The sequence below is a fragment of the Nicotiana sylvestris genome, chromosome 3, assembly GCF_000393655.2.
Source record: "Nicotiana sylvestris chromosome 3, ASM39365v2, whole genome shotgun sequence".
NCBI classification, from domain to species: Eukaryota; Viridiplantae; Streptophyta; class Magnoliopsida; order Solanales; family Solanaceae; genus Nicotiana; species Nicotiana sylvestris.
In genome coordinates, this window is record NC_091059.1 from 53609903 (window position 1) to 53631356 (window position 21454).

The 21454-nt window shown below is 38.7% G+C and overlaps 1 protein-coding gene across 1 annotated transcript; it reads right to left on the reverse strand.

The window, feature by feature from the left end:
- Positions 1 to 888: 888 nt before the first annotated feature.
- LOC104219314 (dynamin-related protein 3A-like) lies at positions 889 to 13297 on the reverse strand. Its single transcript, XM_009769978.2, has 20 exons — positions 12634 to 13297; positions 11616 to 11898; positions 11503 to 11531; positions 11310 to 11411; positions 8945 to 9013; positions 8800 to 8859; positions 8076 to 8189; positions 7847 to 7895; positions 7572 to 7681; positions 6817 to 6909; positions 6582 to 6674; positions 6357 to 6494; positions 5816 to 5929; positions 5623 to 5718; positions 5437 to 5473; positions 5025 to 5167; positions 4793 to 4939; positions 4102 to 4154; positions 3735 to 3834; positions 889 to 1657 (listed from the first exon to the last, which is right to left on the reverse strand). The coding sequence occupies exons 1-20, from the start codon at positions 13000 to 13002 to the stop codon at positions 1382 to 1384; spliced, it is 2475 nt and encodes an 824-aa protein (XP_009768280.1). The 5' UTR covers positions 13003 to 13297; the 3' UTR covers positions 889 to 1381.
- Between the last annotated feature and the right edge of the window lie 8157 nt (positions 13298 to 21454).

A 21454-nucleotide genomic window follows, 5' to 3' on the forward strand; every position in this document is an offset into this window, starting at 1 on the left:
AAATATTTTTTGTCAACAAATTTTTACTATTCACACGCTCAAAAGCAGTGATATTCACGTTGTTTGCCATGTCATTCGGAGGTGTTAAAATGGTGCAGTAAAGGTATAGTAAAAGTGTTCCGATGGTCTAAGTTGAAGTGTTCAAGTGGAATTTCTGTGATAGTTAAGTGTCTATCTATGTATTCTGCCTTTAAATAATCTACAAGTTCGACAACTACACTAATGGATTTACTACTTCCAAAACTTGGTACCGACGACTTATGGCCCGTTATGACCATAAGAAATTCTTTACTTTTTTTTCGAAAAATTTTCTTTTTTCGAAATCAGCGTTCATGAAAATTTTAAATTTCACTTGAAGCTAAATTTCGAAATTTTTGAAAATTCGAAAAACTCCAAAAAGGTGTTTTTCAAAATTCACTTCAAATCACTCACAAAAATTCAAAAACGGCTCCAAATTGTATTCATGTCCAAACACAACTCTAATTTTCAAATACAATTCACTTTATAAAAGATTCCACTTTTTTCCAGAATTTTGAATTTTACGATTCTTATGTCCAAACGCCCACTTAATTAAACCCTCTACAAAGAAAAATAAGAATGGGCATAAAAAATAAAAAAAAATAAAAAAGTATTCGCTCAGCCTCATATTTCCTAGCACCTAAAAACCAAAACCTTCTTAGCAGAAAGTGTAGCCATTACATATTTACATGGTTCACTTCACTAGTAGTCATACAACAAGAAAGGGACCTTGTCGCTCTGCTCACAAAGAAGAGACCAAGGAATGACAATTCCAACCCTCGAAACCTTGAGAAAATGCATTTAAAGGCGATGAATTAGGCCAGGAATAAAAAATTAACAGCATTGAAACATATCCACGAGACTTCAAAGCACTTTAAAGCCGCATTTTATTAAAGGTAATTTCTTACAACATTTTAAGGTATTTTCCACTGTTGGGAAAAATAAATCACTAGAACAAGAAGAAAAAGTCTGTGTTCCCCAAAATAACAGCAGACTACACGGTACTACAAGCTCCGTGTCAAAGTTACAAATCCTGTCATTTCCCTATCCTCGTAACACATGTACGCATATCAAAACAGCAACTGCAAAAATTCGAGCAGCCAGAGCTACACTTGCTATTATCGAAATGAAACAAAAATATTAGCCACATCATTTGGAAGATTACTTCCTATTATTCTTTGTATAGCTTCTAATATCAATCATTCTATATAAACAATAGAAATAAAGAATATTGGGGAGAGCCAAATGATGGTCAGCTCAACATCATCTTCTTTGGAGCAGAAAAAAAAAATAGTGACTCTTCATTGCACCAGATCGAGTGCGATTCCAGATGCCTAGTAACCCAACACATTTGATAAATCTCCTATACATCAACTATTGGATAAAGACCAAGGAGAGAATTGCGTCCACTGCCATTTGAATCTGCACCAGCATACATTGGTGACTGTAGCTCGCCAGAATGGGATGATTTGCGTGATCTTGGGTTTTTAGGAGCAGTGTATGAATCAATTGAACCACTGCTTATAGTATACATTGATGATGTCGGAAGACCATGAATCTTTGGTAGGCCCGTTGGATCAGTACCCATGCTGTAGCCCCTTTCAACTGTCTCAGCTTCAAGTGGCAACTCATCCAATGTCTGCAAACCAAAAGACATTTGTTCCAGAAGACACATTTTCGCCAAAGAAAATTCATCAGTTAGCCTAGCACGCAAAACCCAGATATTGATAACAAAAGTAGCTCAAGGAATCAAAATCAAAAGGATTCATCACTGCGAACATTTGGCATCAAAGGAAAAGCACCAGACAAAGAAATGACAAATCACGAACCAGCAAGCAAAATTTACATCGACAAGCAGTTTCCCAAAAACACTAATTCCATCAGAGTAAAGAAGATAGATTAGCTATGAAACCGGAACACCAAAGTGAGGACTCCAGTCGGCCATCAGTCAAACATGTTCTGACAATACACCAATTTGTTTTATCTTTTTAGTTTTTCAGGATTTGAAATTCATGTGCCACCTTATTGGATACTGGAAGGACAACTCTTTCCGGGGAAAAAAACGAAGTCTCAAGGAATGGACTTTGGAAAATGGAGGTCCTTTTACAATGAACAAGACTTGTAAAGCACCAAATTTGATGACTGATGAAGGGAAAAAGACAAAAGTAAGAGCATGCTATTGGAGGCGTTGCAATATATGTCGGGAAGGCATCAGTTGATTGTGTATGAACCATGTAAAAACCAACCCACTTTTTCTTTAACATTAGAAGGGCGTTTGTTTGAGGAAATTTTCAACTTCACTTGCAAGCAGTTTTTGAGATTGGTGTTTGTTTTGAGTTTTCTTTCAAGCAAAATTAGCCAAAACTTTTTCTTTTTTTTTAAAAAAAAGTAGCAATTTCCCAGTTAAATTGTTTGAAGTTATTTAAAGGTGTATCTGAAGTCAAAATTTTCAAATTTTCAACTTCCACAAACCTTTTTGTCCTTCAAAACTCTACAAGCCTCCAAACACAACAACGTGGTTCAACAATTTCTGGAAATGCTTTTCATAAAAGATTTTCTAATTTAGTCTTGAAAAACAATGTGTTTGAACGACCATTTTAATTTTAAACAAAAAAAGCATAAAAATATAGGAGTGTTGAAGATAATTAAACATAGGCAGAACTGATTATCAAAAATTAAGCACAACTGGATAAAAATAACTTATGAAAAAAGAAAAGAAACAAAGAGATAATACATAACAGCTTTCGGGATATTGTTATATTATATATTTGGTTGCCTTTTGTTCGATTTAAAACAAAAAGTATTTCGGTTGTTTTTTGGTCTTTTTGAAAGTGTTCCACTCACTCTCATTCCTAAAGTAACCTTTGCATTAAAAGTGGTTTAGCTTATCAAATATTTTGGATTTTCTGAAAGTGTTTTGATTTGATTTCTAAGGTGGTGTCTCAACCAAAAAACAGTCAAGGTTTTTTCACTTGGTTTAGTTTATGTTCTGGACAACAAATGTAAATGTCTGGATTTCATTATGGGAAATGGTTTTGGTTTTACTTTTACAATATTTTCACTTTCAGGAACTTCCATATGAGCAAAATTAAAAGATAACATAGCTAACTATTCATCTTCATTGATTACTAAACCTAACTGTTGAAGGGGGAGGGGCGGGGGAAGAAAAATCTCTTTTGGAGAAGAAAAGGGTGACTAGAATGAAAGCTGGCAAAGAGCTGTCACTACTCTGCTAGTGGGGGGCAACTGAGATGGTAAAACCTTTAAAAAGGCCCAATGGCACTTAGTATAAGGTTTCGAGATTTTTTATGATGTTGAATTATCTGAATTTATCAGTGATGAAGCTGGAAACTATTATCCCCGTCTATGTAATGTTTCCCTCATTCTTAAAAAAACTTTTGGGTCTTCGCGTGTTTTGTCCATGTTTTTGTTTAATTTGGCTCTAGCTTCTTATCTCGATTACTTGGATAGAATTAAAAGCACAAGTAAATCATAGAAACGACCATCCACCCATGCTAACCTGGAAAATCTGATATAGGAAAATTTTCTTCAAAACTTTCAAGGAACACAAAAAGATCTACACTTCAAACATTAACTACCATACTACAATTAGCAAAATAGACCTGCTAAATCAATGGTTTATTACTAATTAACACTTCTTTGGAAAAAGCTCAGCAGAAATTTATATTCTGAATAAAAAAGAACCAAGATCTGACCTTGAAAGCTTGCTGAAGGACACGAAGTGTCTCACGAGTGCGCTTTCTCTTTAAGGCTATCTCATCCGGTTCCTGCAACATCTCTTCAAGGAGATTGTCTCTGTGACATGTTGTAAAGCAGTTGATAAGAATCATGACTAAACCAAAAGCAGAAAACACATTATAATATTTTTGAGTAATCTAAGCAGTTGAGCAGAGAAAAATATTCTACTATTAGCAGTGTGTGTGTAACAGCATCAAGAAATAGTTATTGCTTCTGTGAGAAGTATTTCATTCAGCAAAGAAGCCTTGCAAAAGATCAATAAGCAGATGTCTGTAATAAGTTTGGCCTTCAAATAGACTTGAGTTACTCGCACTCTTCCAATACCTGTAAAGTTTCTTGATAAACACATTGTGGAGTTCTCTTTTTGTGTGGTTAACCTGAACAACAAATAAACGACATACTTATCAAACAAAACGGGAGAAGTAAATATGCATATACATACAAACAAACATTACAGACACACACACGAGCGAGCGCGCACGCATATGTGTTATATATTCTTTTGCCATTGATGCAACTACATCATATCCAAATAAAACAAGCGAACAGTTCGTTGCATTGATGTTAGCCTCTTACTTTTGGCAGAAAAAGCAAGAGCACTTCCAACCTTCAAACCTAAATAAGATTATTTACTATTCCTATTTGTTCCCCACTTTGTCTGAAATAAAATACAAAATACACAACATAGCCGATAGGCTACAGCAAAGTCTCACGGTGCTTAGAATTTCACTTGAAAAGGAAAAAATCCCTTGCCAAAGGAGGAAGATAGAAGAGGATACACCAGATTATGCGAAGAGTTACACAATCAAATTGGAAAAAGTAACACATCCTGGCGTAGAGCACTCAATCTAAAATTACAAAAGATCTTCAATAATCAATCTAAAATTACAAAAATCTGTAATAAATGAAACTAGAAAATCCTCCATATTATTAGCATATGTCTATTGAAGGCAAGTGATGTCAAAATATCAATGCAAAAGGAATTTAAGACAGAAAACCATGATATCATTATTACCAGAAAGTGCATGATTGCTTTAGGTACTGAGTCCTCGATGTTCTTTCTGACAATGTCATAATATGACCTTAATAACAGTTTTGTGACGGCAATTTCAATAGTCTCCTGATCCGAATGAGTTTCTGACGGCCTTAGTACACTTGGGGGCTTCAAAATGGAGCATTTCACGTGTAAGGTTATCAAAATTGAACTACCAAATAATCATAGACTACAGAGGCCTTCAAATATATACCTCTCTCAAGTGAATGAAAGCATGATTCATACTCTGGACAGGTTCACTGTATGGCTTACTAATGGAATTGTCTTTGACAGATGTACGACTGTCTGATCCACCAAATATTGATGATATCCCCCAGTTTGAACCAACATTCGATCCTGATTGTGAAGAACAGCAATTAAGACATCGCCAATAGAAACAGGCAACATTGGATCCAAAATAGGGAGTCCAGGATAAGGAATTGAATACTTACAAAAGAAGCAAAATAACCTATAGTGTGGCATTCGAAATGAAGTGTAACGAACAAACTCGCATTTTGCAATGCATACAACAAACCCAGTGAAATCCCACAAAGTGGGGTCTGGTTTTGCAACGCATGTAGAAAATAAAAGGCATAGGCATCATGTGTTAGCAGATGGAAATATACCTGACGTTGTTTTCTCTTCTACAGCAGGCCGGGTAACCTGTTTTTCCAGTCCAAGTAGCAGAATAATCAGGCCAATCTCAATGCTTTCAATTCGTCTTCAAGAAAATAATAACACCAAACTAATTCCCCAGTAGGAAGATTAGGAAGAGAAGCAAGCTTGTAGGTGCTGGTGCAGAAAAGTCATACCTGATCAGGAACAATTCCATTAGCATGTCTAGCAAGAATGGCACGCGACTTCAGAGTTTTTTCAGATGCAGGCGCTTTCTCTAAATCTATTCCATCCTGAGTGGTGACATAAACGCATTAATTCATGACTAGTTAGATGAGAAATGAAAGAAACATCCGCTGAAGTATGTGAAACAGCATATTAAATATTTACTTTCTGCCTCGGAACAGGTGCAGTAATCCTATTGGACTTGACCTGCTGCATTGCCGTCTCCACCGCTTTACTCCCCCCAACAAAATTCGGATGCGAAGTGTTTATGTAATCCATCTACAGCAAAATATTATTAAGTTGAAGAAATTTTCAAATACTATAACAATGGATGCAGCAATGATAAAATAATCCACCGATGCACTTAAAACTGTTAATAGCTATTGATGCTTTTGATTTCAACTAAATTAGCTACTTTTATTTAAGATAACCATACGATCTTTGATACCAAAAAAACTGGTGTCTTCTAAGATGCTGACTGTATAGCAATCATGAAATAGATTATGATCAGTAAGAAAAGGCGGTTCCAAGAATAGCTCAAGAATCCCAAAAGTTGGTTAGGACTATAAATCAAGCAAATTCATTTGATAACACATACAAATAAAGATGACTACATATGTGTATACACACACACATATGATTTATACATAATCCTATTTATGCACAAGGAAGTATAAAATAGGTCAGCCAAAGGTTCGATATATACCTCCATCTCAATAATGTGTCCAATCATTGTCTCTGAAGGTTCCAAGCCTTCCCGCAAAAAGTTCCCTATAACCTCATCCATCCGTTTTCTCAAAATAGGAAATCGTTGCAATTCATTGACCATGCACCGATGGCTCATCTATGAACAAATAATTAAAGTTAAACAGTAGATACAAACACATAACACCCAAAAAAATCAAAGACATTTCTCAACAAAAGGGCATACTTTTATGAGCTCATCATAAATAAATCTTGCACATTGAAGACTTGGATCTAATAGACGAGCTATTTGTCTTCGGACGAGAACTTCAAATGGAACCTACATATTTAAACATCAATTGAAGGGCAAGACCAACCAAATGGAACAGATTTTATATGGAACTACTGGAGAAAGCATTCAACCATTGGCACAAAATAAAAGCAATTCAGCATGCAAGTAAAGGTTCACGGTTAGAACTTACTTCTGGCACAAATAAAGCAGATTTAGGACCAGTTGCATTTTGAATGGCAGTTCGGATGTCATCATCAGTTAAATCTTCACAGGGATCTACCTCCTGAAAAGATGGGGAAGTTTGATGAGAAGTGATGAATTTGGGTATACCATGTAAATGACATTCACTAACACAGTATACTCATGCAAAGAAGCTTAAGTTTCTTTCAGTTTTCTCAATCATTCACATGTTGGAAAATATCCCAGAATTTGAGACTTGGTAGTTCAGCTGTAGGGACACAGTACAAAAGTTTTGGGGTTAAGATAAAAAAGAGAGTTAAAGCAAGTAATTAAAAATCGGAGGCATTTTTTCCAGCTGCTACTTTTATGGATATAAGCCACACTTTGTCAGTGACTGAAAACTATGATAGTAATTGGATACTACTCACTTACCATTTATGAAGACATTCGTTGTTAATGATGATGACAATAAATAATAATAATAATAATAATAATAATAATAATAATAATAATAATAATAATAATAATAATAATAATAATAATAATAATGATGATGGTGGTGGTGATGATAAAAATAAGCAGAACCTCTCTGGAACAGCACAATATGCTAAAGCAGAATTGGCTTATCCCAACAAACATACATATAACATGAGACAAATAATATTAACATCATTTCAATGTGTACTATCAGGTCTACCAAAAAAATTCTCCAAACTAGAAAAGACTATCATTTGGCATTCTCAAGTTGATATAAAAATTATGCACCTCCAAACTCTTCACAAATATGCTCTGGAAAATGTAATGAATTCTTGCTCCACCAGACAGCTCAGATGTTGACATTTCTTCATTTTTTCCTTCAATCATTGAAGAGAACGCTGTTCCACCCCAAAATAAGAGAAATAAGAATCTGTATTATAAACGAGATTCGACAAAGCTCAATTGATATGATAGAAATAGCATTCATAAAAAGAAAGACTAGAGGTATAATAAATATAAATACTATTCAAACCAGCAGTCTCACAAAGTTGAGGCCACATTACCATCACTGTACTTGGAAAGAATGTTCAGCAGGAGTGCTCCCATACCAGCCTAGATTCAGGAGGAATACATAATAATGTTAACATAGGATAAGAGAAAACTACGCTGAATGAGAAACAGAAAATCTACCAGGAAAAAACCTGATATCGAAACTTTCTATTGTAATGTCACAACAAACCCGCCATAGCTCAGGTATATGCATATAAAGTTAAGCAAGATGACCGAAAATACCTTTGACTCCGTGATCTCCCCATAGCTGGCATGCTCCTTTGCAACAGATACCAGTGCAGCACTAATGCGAGATTTCAATCCTGGAAGAACTGTCTTGATGTGTTGCACTAGGATCTGCATGAATCAGGAAAGTCGCATACATGAAGCTGCATTATGGAATATCCTCGTTCCCCTCAGAAGAAGCCATCTAAAAGACCATCTAAATTTCAATAAAATAAGATGTCCCCACTCACAAATTGAAAAACAAACAAGAGCAGGCACTTTGATTTAAGATTTGTTTTGGCAAAGCGGGGGACAAGGTTTACATGCAATTATTTTTGCTGGGAAGGGCACAACTCAGGCTACTGAGCACAGAATTTTTTTATAAGGGCTACTCACAGCAAATATTTTAGAATGGTCGTCTCTCATGTCAGTCTCCAGAACAGACACACCATTCCTATGTCCAACAATTTTGTACTGCTATAATCATAGGGCAAGTGTGTCTCAACTTTCAAGTGCTTTAAGTTAAAGGTGTTTCAGATACACAACGTTTTTCCTTTTCAGTTCAAATATCTAGTTCCAATTTAAAAATGAAAAGAAGCGGCAGATCAAAATCTATAAGCTTTTTATTTTAAGAGAGACATGGTATGAATGTTAACCAAAATATATGTATCTGCCGCAACCTTGCTTTTGTGTCCATCATGTCAAAGAAATTCAATTCTACTGCTATTCCTGCACTAATTACCTGGTTCAACTTTTTTGCCAATTGAGGAACACCACAACGATCGGCAAGATCACTATATACCTTCACCAGAGAAGAGATTGAACATGAGACATTTAATATATAGAGACCTGAAATGAACTAACAACAAAAGATGGTACTAACATACCGGACGACTTCGGAAGAACTTTTCCTCAGCCACAAGTGCATCCTTAATACTCCGGTTCGTCCTAATATCCTATTTCAAATTGATTCAGCCAAACAGTTCAGAAGATTATAAGCTAATGTGGGTGTGCGTATTTGAAGTGTGTGCTTATGTCATGTACCCACCCCCATTCGAGCACATAAATATACATATGAACATGCATGGACAGGACGAACTGCTAATATGTACGTATATATGAACATCTACTATAGAGCCTATCAAGTAGAGCTGCCCAAATTTGATATATTGTTTCCTCGACACTATTTTACTTTTTAACCTAGCCCAGAGCCAGAGACTGGTTTTATAGGCATTTGGAAAAGCTCTTCCACATCAGTTTTCCATAACTGTGAAGCATCATTTAGAACTTCTGCTCTGACTTTGACGTTCTGCTAGCTGCACCTTTCTCTATCCAATCTCTGGTGTTACTTGCTTCATGTCTCTTCAGCATTTAGAAACTAACAACCATCTCCTACTTCACTGCTCAGTTGTTGCAGATATCTGGTGCATGTTCCTTGCTATTTTGGCATCAATTGGGTTATGCCACAGAGCATCAAAGAAGCCTATGAATGCTGGTCCCTTTGGAAAGTTGATAAGTCCATCAGGAAAATCTGTCTTGCCTGCATCTTTTGGTGTGTCTGGTCAGAAATGAATTGCAGGTGTTTTGATGGGATATCAACTCCTTCTATGGTTCTTAAGGCTAGATGTCTTCTATGGTTGTATAGTAGGCACAATTTAGCTCCTAATAATTGTCATGTTAAGCTCTTTAGGTCTTGCTTAGCTCTTTTTTGTTCAAAGCTGACTGTCTTCTATGTACTCACTTTTGTACTTCTTATATCTTTTAAATGGCTAAATGCCATCTATAAAATTCCCTTACTTCATCAAAAACAATGGGGAAACAAAGATGTTCATCACCGACTTTGGCACCTGGATCGCCTCATGGTAAAAAGATGGAGAAATGCTTTGGGAGACCTTGGTATGCATACACATAAGCTGAAATTAAAATGCCTTAGATTTCTTCCTTTTTGGTACAATGAAGGGCGTGCAAAAGGGATCCAAGAGCTTGCATGGTTAGTCCAGTTTTAAGCACCCAAGGGTTTGGCCTAGTGGTCAATGAAGTAGATGAAAACCTAGAAGACTAGGGTTCAAATCCTTACGGAGACAAAAAGTGTTAGATGATTTCTTCTCATCGGCGTAAGTCTTGGAAGGGCAAATTTACCCGGTACCTGTACCTAGTGGGAGATAACAGGTACCCGATCGAGTAGTCGACTGGCCTGGAAACCACCATCATAACAAAATGTTATTGCCATTTTTACCCATAAAAGAGCCTTCATGTTCTGCATTTTGTACATCCTTCTACACTTCATTAGCTTTTGTTCTGTTTGCTGTTTTTGTTGTAGCGCTTAAGTGTGTTTTCATCATATTTCCCAAAATAATTTATTACGCAATGAAATAAATAATAAAAAACAGTATTAGTATGTGCTGTAGATAGGAAACTCATACACAAGCAAATAAAATGTTAGAAGCCAAAGACCAGGTTACTACATAAGAATAAGGCCTTAATTGTGGCACATCTTCAGACTGTGAATGTAAGTATGCAATTAAAAAGCATTTGATACATAACAATATATTATCAACCGAGATACATAAATTAACTGCATAGGTTTTATAATGTTCTTCCTTTTATTTAGCTTTTTTGCTTATAGTGCCTCTTGGAAGTAGGGCAGTATCATGCTGAAGATTAGCATTAGTTAGTGATCCAGACTCACTAAGTCTGATGAATTGTTGGCACAAGTCCTACATTTTGTCTCTGTGGACCGAGGAGAAAAGGAATCACACGTGAAGCAATTAAAGCTAGCACTTCTTGGCCTAAAGTTGAAACTACGGTAAGGCAGAGGAGGCCTAGAAAATGGGTCAAGGCATCAAGTGGTTCAAAAGATATCAGTCAAACAAGAGTGATGAATACATGCACTATCAAGAAAGAAACCACAGCCCTAAAGGAAAATTGCTAATGAATGGAACACAAATGTGCTAGTTAGAGAGCACGGATAGGAAATGCCACTACAAAGACGAAAATAGACAACATCCTTTTTTGGTTTCTACACCTATCACATGCCTACAAAAGTAAAAGTCGTGAAAGTAAAAGGTAAAAAATGAAGTGAAACTCCAAAACATAATCAAGAAATTTCCAGAGGAGCTCAAATGAAGAAGTTCATTAGAATGAATGATATCATCAGATCTGAGAAAAGTTTAAATGGCCCATTTGCAAATAAAATCATATCATGCTGACAGGTTTAACTATTTTTCTATCAATCTCAAGTTGAAATGTTACCTCCTGACTACGATTCACAACGCCAACATATCCAAGGCGAAGGGGAATCACTTTTCCAAGTAAAAAGTTACGAGCATCAGTGCCCCGATCCATGATGTCCAACTAGAAAGAAAATTCAATTGACGAAAACCCAATTAAGAATACAGAAACATAACAAACAAAAGGAAAGAGTTCTATTTTCGATCAATCTGACCTTAGTGATTACACCAATGGTCCGATACCCTGCAAGAAGAAACCTTTGTATATAAAAAGAGTCTCAGAAGCATCTAAACTCACCTAGTAGAAAACTATATAGTATGAACATACCATCAGGATCAGCATTTCCAGCTATCTGAAGAGCATCTGAGTTAGCTAAGTCAGCATTAGCAGGTGTTACAGCCAATATTAAGCAGCTCGGAAGTTTAATATACGACATTATCATTGTTCTGATCCGGGCTTCAATATCAGAAGGCTGATCACCAACAGGCACCTTTGTTATGCCCGGCAAATCCACAAGTGTAATATCAAGAACATTCGGTGAGAAAATTTTCAAACGTATCTGTTTATCTGAAACACCTCTATTCATGCCTGCTTCCCGGTCTGTCTCCGCCTAAAACCAAATCATAAAGAATTCGCAGTTGGGAACAATGTTATTAAATGCCATTGCTTAAAGCGATGAAACGACACAAAGCGAGGAGTTATTGCTTTATAGGTGAAGCCATGAAGCTTCATAGAAATGTGTGCTTCAAACCATAGCACACAAATTGATCCAAACAAAAAGTGACCATTTCTTTGAAGTTCAACTTTGAAGAGTTGGATTAATATCAACATTATTGCATACTGAGTGTTGAAACTAGTTATTTTAATTGCGATTTGATTATTTAGTACTAAATCCATACATGTTTGAATTTTATAGCATTTCACTTCTCACTTTTCCCATCAAGAATCAAAGGATCTGGTCGCTTTTTCGCTTTGCTTTTAAAAACATTAATTGGGAATGTGAAGAAATTACTCAAGTCCACGCAAAAGTAAAGGTATTCAAATCACTAAATAATCGGCATAGTATATAAAGAAACCACAAACTAGTATTTTAAGTCATAATGTATAAGATTTAGCATGGCAGTTGCAGCATCGACTTCTCAAACACAATGATAGATAGTGTAATGCTTTAAACATTTTGCCGTAAGCCTCATTGGAAGTTTATACAAGGTGTAGACTACAGTTCATCACTATACATGAATCTCCCAATGAATTTCATCGAAACAAGCTCAATATACTAACATTCAATATAACCTCGTTGGAAGTTTCTACAAATCGATAACACTGGATAATAACAGCAGATTACCTGAATCTCCCTACGAATTTCATTGAAATCAAAGAATCGCTTGCCAGGAAGGTGCAAAAACTCTCCCCATTCCTCTTCAGTTCCATCCGGCTTACGTTTGGTCTGTATAAGCTGCAGAACGAGCGGGCGCCTAGTACAGATGTCAGAACCCCTAGGCAAGAAATCGCGACCGACAAGGGCTTCCAGAACACTCGATTTGCCGCTACTCTGACTACCAACGACAGCCACCTGAGGCAGCTCGATGGTGGACTGACTACCGAGCTGTGCGAAGATGTCTTGGAGCTTGTTCACTATAGGAATCACTGAGTGACCTAACGGCGCCGTATTGGTTGACGAGGGAACTGGAACTGCAACTGAATCTTCCGCCATGGAAGTGAGTCAACGCGGATCGAGTTGAGTAAGATTGTGATGATGTTAGTGTGTGGTTTAGTGGGGGCTTCGGGAATGGAATGGAGTTGTAGTGAGATCGGTGAGACGGAAACCCTAGAGAGAGAGAAGCTTTGAAGGGTATGAGAACTGTGGAGAGATAAACGAGTTTGAAAAGCTTTGGGAGAGAGATAGGGGGTGGTGGTGTTGGGGTTGTGGTGCATACTCTCGTACCGCCCAAGAAAAGGGAGAGAATAATTAATTGGGGTTTTGTTTTTTGAATTTGAATATGAATAGCATCTCTTTCTTTTGATAAGACTAATTTATACTACATAACACATGGGATAAAATAATTCCACATTTGATGGGATAAGTGCCACGACCCTAAAACGGACCCGGTTGTGATGACGCCTATCGTGAAATTAGGCCAGCCAACACAAACCCCCAAACCAACTAAACAGTTATAATAAGCCATTTAAAGTCATTAATAAGCTATAAATCCCAAAATATATAGTAGAATAGAACAGTGCAAAAACAAACACAGCCCGACATGGGGGTGTCACCGGTCATGAGCATCTACAAGAGTATGAAAAGACAACATAGTTTGATACAAAGCTAGTACAAAGTGAAATAAAGATAGGAAGGAGAAGCACTGAGCTGCGGACGCCGAGCAGCTACCTGGTTAACTCCGAACAAGCCTTTTGGAAGGCAAATCAGCACTCTCTAGCGTGACCCGAGACTCCTGGATCTGCACACAGGGTGCAAGGAGTAATGTGAGTACGCCAACTCAGTAAGTAATAAAAGGAAAGGCACCTGAGCGATAAGAAAATATGTAAACACAACATAATGCTACAACAAAACAGTATAAATCCAGAACAATGCAGTAGTTCAATAAAAGCTCGTAAAAACACCTTAGCTCAGTGAAAACCTCTTTAAAACATCTTTCAGAAATTCAAACGAGTGATGAAAACAGGTAGAAAAAAAGGATAGAAACATAAATCAGCCCCTCGGGCAAAATACCAACAGAACCAGCCCCTCGGGTTACCTTACAATCACTCGTATCAGCCCTTCGGGCAATAACATGAAACAACAACAGCCCCTCGAGCAGTATTACATCTCACACTGGGTACCTGCGCTTATTGGGGGTGTGCAGACTCCGGAGGGGCTCCTACATCCCAAGCTCTATATCAAGTCATCTCATGGCATAATCAAACTGGCCCTCGCCCTCATAATCATGAATCAGTACACACTGCTGCGGCGCGCAGCCCGATCCCATAATATCCTCACAACACAAGCCCTCGGCCTCACTTAGTCAGAAATCTCTCAAGCCACTCGGGGCAATAGTAAAACATGATGATCAACCCAAAATATCATTTGAAATGTCAAAAACGGAGTAAATATGGCTGAGTTATGAAAACAGTAAAATACAACATGACTGAGTACAAACATGAAATCAAAGTAGTGAGGAATGGTAGTAAAAATCGCCTAAGGGTCCAGAACAGTTGGCATGAGTCCTAAATATGGCATTCAGCCCAAAATATGATAATACTTTCTAAAACACAATGATAGCAAACAGTTTTCAATCAAATACGCGGTTTAACAATCATACGGGGCTATCCAAACCATCGAAATTCACATTCGAGCCCTTTCTCACATAAGTCAACATCCGATTGACTTTTCCAACTTAAGCTTACTCAAAAGAGACTAAGTGTCTCAAACCTTACCAAAACCTCTCCGAACCCAAATCAATCAACCCGATAACACATAATACAGCCGAACAAGACAATAAGAAGCAGAAATGGGGGAAACAGAGCGGTAACTCATGAAATGATCGGTCGAGTCGTTACAATAAGGTGGGATAACATGGGAATCTGGGATTAAGTCTGTAATTAAATTATACCTTGTTTGATTGGAGGTATAAATTTATTCCAAGATAAATTTATACCATCAACCAAACACAGTATAAATTTAATCCTGCATCTTATCCCACATTATTCCATCTTATCCCTCATACCAAACGACCCTTTATGGTTTATGTTAGGTTAGATTAGAAGCTTCTGAGGGTGAAAATAACACAGGTTAGCCAGTGTTCGATCTAGTAATTAAAAAAAAAGCTAACATTTGTAAAATTACTAAAAAGTAATCACTATTTTGCTGAAATAAGGAAAGTTTCAGCATAATATGCTGGATTATGGAGTTCATACGTATAAACTTTTAGCATATTATGTTGGAACTGTAGCACAGTATGTTGGAATCTCATATGTAAAACATTCGAACTCCAACTTATTATGCTGAAAATTTTTCGGATTTTAAAGGGTGTTTTTGTTCAGATTTTATCTTTACATAAAAAAAAATTACTAAATTTCGATTATTTTTGAAACTGGTACTATTTTTCAATTACCAATTATAAATTTGACTATTTCTAAAAAAAATCCCATTCTAAGGTGGCGAAAGCCCTTTATGTGGGTTATTAACAATAAAATTTCATTCGTCCTAAAATTTTATTTAGGCTTAATTCTTATATACTTATTGTGAAAAAAAAATTATAATGTCCATTCACCTAAAAGATAATACGTAATCATTCATATAAAGTGATTTTATAAATTGGAAAATAATACAAATTACTTATTATAACAGATTAAAACACATTGATAGTGCGCAAATTTTCTTTGTCAATATATATCAATTAAAACTTTTTTAACGCCGAAGTAGAAAAATCTAAAGTCGCCACGACCTAATTTGCTCACTCTCAGATCGTAAGATATACCTCCAAATTATAAAGGAAACTTCACAAAAATATATCAACAAATAAAGTTATTAGCACAATTTAGCCACAAAATATCATTTATCATTTTTGGCCAACAAAATATTACCATTTACATACAACATTAAAAAGACTCATAAAAAATTTGAATAGGTGTGGTTGGAATTTATTGAAAATGCCTTTATAGCGATGTATAAAATTTAAGTAAGATTAGAAGTACTTTGGACTGATTTAGATTCAAATTTCGTAATTAAAATCGAGATGGAAAAACTTCAATGCAAGACATATGTATTCATTAATATCACACACATGTATAAATAGATATATAGAGGGATATACAGAAATACATGGGGAATATGTAGATATATATGGTGGATATACATAAAAATATGTCTGGTTCTGCGGTCCTTCGCCGCATTTGCGATTCTTTAGGCGCATATGCGGGCATCGCAGATGCAGTACTTCCCTCACACTTGTGATCCCTGGTTAAGCCTCCAAACTCCGCATCTACGCCCTTCACTCCGCACGTGCAATCCAGCACCTGTGGTCTCCCCACTACAGGTGCAAAAACACCATAAGTCTAATCACTTCAGCAATAACACAACTTCAATTTTTGATCCGTCAAGCACCCGAAGCCCCCGGGACCTCAACCAAATATACCAACCAATCCTAAATACCATACGAACTTAGTCGAGCCCTCAAATCACATCAAACAACACTAAAATCACAAATCACCCTCCAACTCAAACTTAAAGAACTTGAATCTTTAAAATTCTACAACCGATGTCGAAACCTATCAAACCACGTTCGAATGACCTGAAATTTTGCACACAAAGTCATATTCAACATTGCGGACCTACCCCCAGCTTCTGGAATCGGATTCCGACCCCGATATCAAAAATTCCACTACCGATCCAAATCTCCAAAAATTCAATTTTCGCCATTTCAAGCCTAACTGAGTTACGGACCTCCAAAACACAATCCGGACATGCCTCTAATCCCAAATTCACCCAACAAAGCTAACAGAATCAACGGAACTCCATTCCGGAGTCGTCTTCACACAGTTCCGACTATTGTCTCAATCCTAAGACTTAAACTTCCATTTAGGGATTAAGTGCCCCAAAACACTTCAAAAACCAAAATGAAACCTCCCGGCAAGTCACAATGGCAGAAAAAGATATGGGGGAAGCTGTTAATAGGGGATCGGGGCTATAACTCTCAAAACGACCGGCGGGGTCGTTACAAGTTGGAAGAGTTTGACCTCGGGATCACCGTGAGACAGATCACTGTGATACTTCCGGAGCATAGAAATATGGAATACCGGATGAACTCCTGCTAGACTGGGAGGCAAGACAAGCTCATAAGAAACCTACCCAACTCGCCGCAACACCTCAAATGGACCAATCAACCTGGGGCTCAGCTTACCTTTCTTTTCGAACCTCATAACGCCCTTCACAGGCGAAACCCGGAGCAAGACCCGCTCTCCAACCATGAATGCAACATCGTGAACCTTTCGATCTACATAACTCTTCTGTCTGGACTGGGCTGTGCGAAATCTATCCTGAATGACCTTAACCTTCTCCAAGGCATTCTGAACCAAGTCCGTGCCCAATAATCTAGCCTTGCCTGGCTTGAACCAACCCACTGGGAACCGACACCGCCTACCATATAGAGCCTTGTATGGTGCCATCTGAATGTTGGACTAATAACTATTGTTGTAGGCAAACTCCGCAAGTGGCAAGAACTGATCCCAAGAACCTCTAAATTCCATCACACACGCACGGAGCATATCCTCAAGAATCTGAATAGTGCGCTTGGACAACCCGTTTGTTTGAGGGTGAAATGTTGTGCTCAACTCCACCCGAGTACCCAACTCATGCTGTACGACTCTCCAGAATTGTAATGTAAACTGCGTACCCCGGTTAGAGATGATAGATACTTGTACGCCATGAAGCCTAATGATCTCGCGGATGTAAACTCGAGCCAACTGCTTGGAAGAATAGGTAGTCATCACAGGAATGAAATGAGTTGACTTGGTTAGCCTATCCACAATTCACCCAAACTGTATCAAACTTTCGCTGAGTCTGTGGGAGTCCAGCATCAAAATCCATAGTGATCCGCTCCTATTTCCACTCCGAAATCTCTATCTTCTGAAGCAATCTACCCATCTGTTGATGGTCATACTTTACATGCTGGAAATTTAGACATCGAGCCGCATACTTTACTCTGTCCTTCTTCATTCTCCTCCACCAGTAATGTTGCCTCATGTCCTGATACATCTTTGCGGCACCCCGGATGAATGGAGTACTGCGAGTTGTGAGCCTCATGAAGAATCAACTCACGCAAACCGTCCACATTAGGCGCACATAGCCTACCCTGCATCCTCAATGCACCATCATCCCCAATAGTGACCTCTTTAGCATCACCGTGTTGGACCGTGTCCTTAAGGACAAGCAGATAGGGGTCATTATACTGACGCTCCCTGATATGATCATAAAGAGAAGACCGAGAGATCATACAAGCCAATACTCGACTCAGCTAAAAAATATCCAATCTCACAAACTGGTTGGCTAAGGCCTGAACATCCAACGTCATGGGCCTCTTTACTACTGGTTCATATACTATACTTCCCAAACTCTCTACCCGGCGACTCAAAGCATTGGCCACTACATTGTCCTTCCTAGGGTGGTACAAAATGGTGATGGTATAATCTTTAAGCAGCTCTAACCACCTCCTCTAACGTAAATTAAGATCATTCTGCTTGAAAAGATGCTGTAAACTCCGGTGATCAGTAGAGATCTCACAAGGGACACCGTATAAATAGTGCCTCCAAATCTTCAAGGCATGAACAATAACTGCTAACTCGAGGTCATGGACAGGATAGTTCTTTTCATGCACCTTCAATTGTCTGGACACGTAGGCAATCACCCTACGATCCTGCATCAACACCGCACCGAGATCAACTCGCGACGCATCATAATAAATAGTATAAGACCCCAAACCTGAAGGCAATACCAATACTGAGGCTGTAGTCAAAGTTGTCTTAAGCTTTTAAAAGCTCTTCTCACACTCCTCTATCCACCTGAATGGAGCACCCTTCTGGGTCAGCCTGGTCATATGTGTTGCAATAGATGAAAATCCCTCAACAAATTGATGGCAATAACCCGCCAAGCCAAGAAAGCTCCAGATCTCTGTAGTTGAGGACGATCTATGCCAACTATGCACTGCCTCCACCTTCTTCGGATCCACCTTGATCCCTTCACTCGACACTGCATAACCCAAAATGCCACTGAACACAACTAGAACTCACTTTTTGAGAACTTTGCATATAATTTCTTCTTTCTCAAGGTCTGAAGCACAATCCTTAGGTGCTGCTCATGATTTTCTAGACTCTGGGAGTACACCAGAATGTCGTCAATAAAGACAATGATGAATGAGTCAATATAGAGCCGAAATACACTATGCATCAAATGCATAAATGCGGTTGGGGCATTGGTCAGCCCAAATGACATCACAAGGAACTCGTAATGACCATACCGAGTCCTGAAAGTAGTCTTCGGGATATATGACTCCCGAATCTTCAACTGATGATAACCTAAATGCAAATCAATCTTGGAAAACACTCGGGCACCCTGTAACTAATCAAATAGATCATCAATACGAGGCAAAGGATACCAGTTCTTCACTGTAACTTTGTTCTACTGGCGATAATCAATACACATATGCATATAACCATCCTTTTTCTTCACAAACAAGATAGGAGCACCCCAAGGTGGCACACTAGGCCGAATGAAGCCCTTATCAAGCAATTTCTGTAACTGTTCCTTCAACTCAGGGTGGACCATACGATAAGGAGGAATTGAGATGGGCTGAGTGCCCGACAATAAATCAATGCCAAAATCAATATCTCTATCGGGCGGGATGCCCGAAAGATCAGCTAGAAACACATCAGGGAAATCCCTTACTACTAAGACTGACTCAATTGTAGGGGTATCAGTACTGACATCTCTCACATAGGGTAGATACTCGTCACACCCTTTCTCAACCATTCGTTGAGCTTTAAGAAATGAAATAACTCTACTGGGAGTGTAATCTAAGGTACCCCTCCACTCTAATCACGATAGACCTGGCATAGCCAGCGTCACAGTTTTGGTGTGACAATCAAGAATAGCATAATGGGGCGGCAACTAGTCCATGCCCAAAATAACATCAAAGTCTACCATGCTGACCAATAATAAATCGGCTTTAGTCTCAAAACCACTAAGAGTAATCAAACACGACCAATACACGCGGTCCACAATAAGAGAATCTCCTATAGGAGTAGACACATAAACAGGGGAAACCAAAGAATCCCGAGATATGCCCAAATGTGGGGCAAAATAAGAGGACACATAGGAATAAGTGTATCCTAGATTGGATAGAACCGATGCATATCTATGACAGGCCGGAACAATACATGTAATGACAGAATCAAAAGCAACAACCTCTATACAAGAAGGAAGGGCATAGTATCTGGCTTGGCCTCTCCCTCTAGGGCGGCGTCTACCTCCTCGACCTCCATCTCGAGCTGGTTGAGCAGGTGAAGCGGCAGCTGGTGCCGTAATCATAGTCTGGGAACCCTATGGAGCACGATGTGGCTAAGAAGTATGTAGAGGTGCACCCTTCATAAGTCTAGGGCAATCCCTCATCATATGGAGAGTGTCGCCACACTCAAAACAAGCTCTATGAGGGCATGGTAGTTGTGGTTGGCTCGGACCAGGTCTATTGGACTGACCACTAAAAACACCCCTTGTAGGAGGCACACTATATACTAGAGGTGCATAATAATGCTCCTGAGGTCTAGGAGGAGCTGAAATACCACTGGCGGCTGGAAGAGCTGAATGAACGGGGCGACTCACATAGCCCCTACCATGACGAACTGTAGCTAGGGCACGGGCACCAAAATAATGGCCAAACTCTCGAGACCTCTTGGCCTCTCTCTCCTTCCTATCACGAGCAAGCATGCCCTCCACTCTTCTAGTAATACTCACCACCTGCTGATACGAGATATCCATCTCTAACTCCCGGGACATGCTAGTCCTGATGCTGGGATGGAGTCCCTCAATAAACCGATAAACCCTCTCTCGAACTTTAGAAACCAAGGTCGGTTTATTTCTAGCCAAGTCACTGAAACAGACTGCATACTCTAAAACAGTTATAGCACCCTGGTGCCACTACTCGAACTCCGCACGCCATGCGTCCCTAAGGCACTGAGGGACATATTCTCTCAAAAACATGTCCAAGAAATGAGTCCATGTAAGGGAAGCTGCCTTAGCCAGAGTGTCCAACTCATAAGTACGCCACCACTGATAGGCTGCTCCTCGAAGCTGAAAAGTTATGAAAGAAACCCCACTTGACTCTGATATGCCCATAGTATAGAGGATACAGTGGCACTCCTCTAGAAATCCATGAGTATCCTCTGACGCTAGACCACTGAATGTAGGAGGGTCGTACTTTTTGTACCTCTCGAGCCTCCATTACTCCTCCTCTAAGACTGCTGCCCTACCCTCGGGATGAATTGGGGCTTCAGGTGGCACCGGTATAACCTCTGGAATCTGATCAACCTGAACCCGCTACTCTAGGGTGAGGGCAGCAGGAGTTTGTGCTCCTCCTCCGGCCTAAGATATGGCTGGAGTAAGGGGAATCAACTCT

What these genes read in the sequence shown, in the direction of transcription:
- LOC104219314 (XM_009769978.2), bottom strand. Translation starts at nt 13,002, where the DNA reads ATGGCGGAAGATTCAGTTGCAGTTCCAGTTCCCTCGTCAACCAATACG. An exon ending in AAATTCGTAGGGAGATTCAG is followed by an intron (nt 11,899 to 12,633) that starts GTAATCTGCTGT and finishes ATTTGGTTTTAG; the next exon opens with GCGGAGACAGACCGGGAAGC. An exon ending in TGGAAATGCTGATCCTGATG is followed by an intron (nt 11,532 to 11,615) that starts GTATGTTCATAC and finishes TTCTTCTTGCAG; the next exon opens with GGTATCGGACCATTGGTGTA.